Raw genomic sequence first — 4,268 nt, 5'->3', positions numbered from 1 at the left:
TTTAAAAATTTATCTTTTTTAGTTGAAATTCAACTTTTTCGTTGAAAATTCTTCAATTTTATTAGGAATCCGCCTCTTTTGGAATCTAATTAATCTTTTTGATTCAGAATTCTTAAATTCTGGTAAAAATTCGTACTTTTTAGATGAAAATTGAACTTTTTGTTGAGAATTCTTGAATTTGGTTCAAAATTCGTTTTTTTTTCGTTAGAAAATTAATCTTTTTAGCTGAAAATTCAATTTTTTGTTTGAAAATTCTATAATTTTATTAGAAATTCGTCCATTTTGATACCGAATTTGTTTAGAATTCTTTAACTTTGTTAAAAAATTTGTCTTTTTTTAAGTGAAATAATCCTTTCCTTTAAAAATTTATCTTTTTTAGTTGAAATTCAACTCTTTTGGAATCTAATTAATCTTTTTGATTCAGAATTCTTAAATTGTGTTAAAAATTCGTCTTTTTTTATAGTGAAATAATCTTTTGTTGGAAAAATTTGTACTTTTTATATGAAAATTCAACTTTTTGTTGAGAATTCTGGAATTTGGTTAAAAATTTGTTTTTTGGATCGGAAAATTAATCTTTTAATTTAAACATTTATTTTTTTAGTTAAAAATTCAACTTTTTGGATGAAAATTGTTGAATTCTATTAGAAATTCGTCTCTTTTGGTACCGAATTAATCTTTTTGTTTAGAATTCTTGAATTCCGTTAAAAATTTGTCTTTTTATAGTAAAAGAATCTTTTTATTTTAAAACTTCGTATTTTTTTGTAGTAAAATAAACATTATTTTTTTTACGGAAAGTTTAATTATTTATTTTTTTGCTTATTAGTGATATTTATTAATTGAAGATTCGTCTTTTGGTTCAACATTTTTTTACTCAACTTAAAACGTAATTAATAAAGTTTCGATTGACAATTTATCTTTTTTAGTAGACATTTTTTTTTTTTTTGGAAAGTTCAACCATTTCAGGTGAGTATTCATTTTTTTAGTAGAACAATAATTTTTTTTGTTTAAAATTCAACTATTGCAATTAAAGATTAAATCATTTCAGTTAAAAATTCATCATTTAAGATAAAAATTAATTTTTTACTAAAAATATTACTATTCCATATTCTGTTAAAAATTGATTTTTTCTAGTTGAAAAATCAACTGTTTGTTTGGAAATCATTTTCTTTTGATTAAAATTTCAACTATTTCGTTAAAAATAATGTATTTTTTTGTACAAAATTAATCTCTCTGTTTAAAAATTAATTTGATTCTTTAAAAATTCATCTTTTTAGTTTAAAGTTTAAGTATTTCAGTTAAATATTCATCATTTTATTTGAAAATTCGTTTATTTTTGGCGGAATATTCTTGAATTTGTTAACAATGTGTCTTTTTGCTACTAAATTAATATTTTTGTTTTAAAAATATTCATTTTTAGTTAAAATTCTACTGTTTGGTTCAGAATTCTTTAACTTTGTTAGAAAATTCGTCTTTTTTGGTAGTAAATTAATATTTTTGTTTACAAATTCAACTTTTTGGTTGAAAAATCGTATTTTTTTGTTAGAAATTTTTGTTAGAAATATAACTATTCCATATTCTATTAAAAATTGATTTTTTCGAGTTCAAAAATCAACTGTTTGTTTGGAAATCATTTTCTTTTGATTAAAATTTGAACTATTTCGTTAAAATTGATGTATTTTATTAATAGAAAATGATTCTTTCTGTTTGAAAATTAATTTTATTGTTCAAAAAACCATCTTTTTGGTTTAAAGTTAAAGTATTTCAGTTAAATATTCATCAGTTTACTTGAAAATTCGTTTATTTTGCTATTTTTTGCTCTGTTGTGTTAAATTTTTTTTGAATGAACTTCATGAATTCAGTTAAAATTCAACTTTTTGGTAGTGAATTCTTGAATTTTATCAAAAATTCGTCTTTTTCAATACTAAATTAATCTTTTTGGTTCAGAATTCCTTCATTTTATTAAAATTTATTCCTTTTTGGTATTAATTTAATCTTTTGGTATAAAAATTACTTTTTTTTTAGTTAAAAATTTAACTTTAGGCTTAGAATTTTTAAATCTTATTGAAAATTCATCCTTTTTGGTTGTAAATTATTCTTTTCGTTCAAAATTTCATCTTCTTTTGTTGAAATTTCATTTTTTTTATTTAGTTGAAAATTCATGTTTTTGGCCGAATATTCTTGAATTTTATTAAAAATGGGTCTTTTTGGTACTAAATTAATCTTTTTGTTTAAAAAATATTCATTTTTAGTTGAAAATTTAACTGTTTTATTCAGAATTCTTTAACTTTGTTAAAAAATTCGTCTTTTTTGGTACTAAATTAATCTTTTTGTTTAAAAAATATTCATCTTTTGTAGTTGAAAATTCAACTTTTTTGTTGAAAAATTGTATTTTTTTGTTGAAAATTCAGCTATTGAGTTGAAAACTCATGTGTTGTGTTAAAAATTCGTCTTTTTTAGTTAAAAGTTTGCGTTTAGAGACAAATATGAATATGTTACTTTTAGTTGACCAGAGAAATTGAAAAAATTGGCCGGAAAAAAACCGGGAAATGACACTTTAAATTCACATTTCTGTATTTTTCAGATGAAAGCTATCATGGAAACCGTGAATAGGATCATGCCTACTGGAGATAAAGTTATTATTGTCTCCCAATGGACTTGTATGTTGGAGCTAATCAAGGATCACTTAAAATTGGCAGGCGAATCGCGTTACGCCATGTTTACTGGACAAGTAAAGGTGTCAGAGCGACAAGTACGTTTTTTATTTAAACTATTTTACACTTTTTTTATTCAATGTCACTATTTTTCTACTATTTTGACAAAAATTACACTAAATATACTATTTTTAAGTAAAAAAATCTAATTAAAAAAAATACATGATTTTTTTGATTGATTTTTAATTTATATTTTCCCGTTTCTAAATTTTTTAAACTACGTAGTTGAATTTTTAAATTAGAGATTAATTTTTAACCCAAAGTGGAGTAGTAACATTTACATTGAGCAGAATTAATTTTCAATTTTAACGACTTATTTTCTGCACAGCAGTATAATTTTTTACCAAATATTTGAATTTTATATAAAATTGTTGAATTTTTAAGCCAAAACGACGAATTTTCTATTTAAAAAATTGAATTTTTAACCCGAGAGTATAAATTTTAACACAAAAAAGTTAGAAAATTAATTTTTAATAAAAAAAAAGGAATTGTCAAAAAAAGAACTGTCAACCAACAAAGATGAATTTTCAACGAAAATAGTAATAGTTGTTATTTCAACAAAAAAAAAAGGTTGTGATGGAAAATAAAGATGATGAAAAAGAAAGTTTTTTTTACTAAAAATGTAACTATTTCTTTATATGTTGAAAATTGAGTTTTTTTTCTAGTTCAAAATTCAAAAATTTGGTTCGAAATTTGTCTCCTTTAATTGAAAATTCATCTATGTCGCTAAATTTGGGTATTTTGTTAAGAACACTGTTTTCGATTGAAAACTTGTTTTTTCTTTGGATGAATAGGAATTTTTTTTACCGAAAATGTGTTTCTTTTTTGGTTAAAAATAATTTTTATCTTAAACTGACAATTATAACACTATTTCATTTGAATATGCCATCATTTTAATTGAAAATTAATTTTTTGGCTAAACATTCATTTTTTGACTGAAAATTTAATTATTCAATTTTTGATTGAAAAATTATATTTTTTTTTTGTTAAAAAATTCCTCTTTTTTGGTTGAGCATTGATTTTTCTTAACTTAAAACTTAATTACTCAAGTTTTGATTGTTCATTTATCTTTTTTGGTAAAAGTTAATATATTTTTAAATTGAAAATTCAACTACATATTTCAGTTGAAGATTAATTTTTTTAGTTGAAAACTCATCTTTTTTTTTGTTTAAAATTTAACTGTTCCAGTTTAGGATTCATAATCTTAGATGAAAATTAATGTTTTTAACTAAAAATGTAACTATTTATTATTTTTTCTGTTAAAAATTGAGTTTTTTTCTAGTTAAGAATTCCAACAGTTGGTTGGAAATTTGTCTTTGATTGAAAATTCAACTATTTCTTTAAAATGATGTATTTTGTTAAAAGAACTATTTTCGATTGGAAACTGGTTTTTTCCTTGAATGAAAAGGAATTTTTTACCGAAAATTTATTTCTTTTTTGCTTGAAAATGATTTTTTCTTAAGGGCATGTGACACAGCTAAATACCTATATTACCGACCTCACTTTTTCAGTTCACTGAATGTTTTCTTAAACCTAAGAACTTTTTTTATAAATAAA

The 4,268-nt window shown here is 21.7% G+C and overlaps 1 protein-coding gene across 1 annotated transcript in view; it reads left to right on the top strand.

The window, feature by feature from the left end:
* Nucleotides 1-4,268, top strand: part of LOC117175343 — an 87,692-nt gene that overhangs the window by 78,869 nt on the left and 4,555 nt on the right. Inside the window, exon 21 of the mRNA XM_033365050.1 lies at nt 2,582-2,749. Coding sequence (XP_033220941.1) covers nt 2,582-2,749 — 168 coding nt within the window. The remainder of the gene's footprint in view (nt 1-2,581; nt 2,750-4,268) is intronic.

Source organism: Belonocnema kinseyi, chromosome 6, assembly GCF_010883055.1.
Source record: "Belonocnema kinseyi isolate 2016_QV_RU_SX_M_011 chromosome 6, B_treatae_v1, whole genome shotgun sequence".
NCBI lineage: Eukaryota > Metazoa > Arthropoda > Insecta > Hymenoptera > Cynipidae > Belonocnema > Belonocnema kinseyi.
The sequence above is the reverse complement of the archived record's forward strand: the minus strand, read 5'-3'. Positions and strand labels throughout refer to the sequence as shown.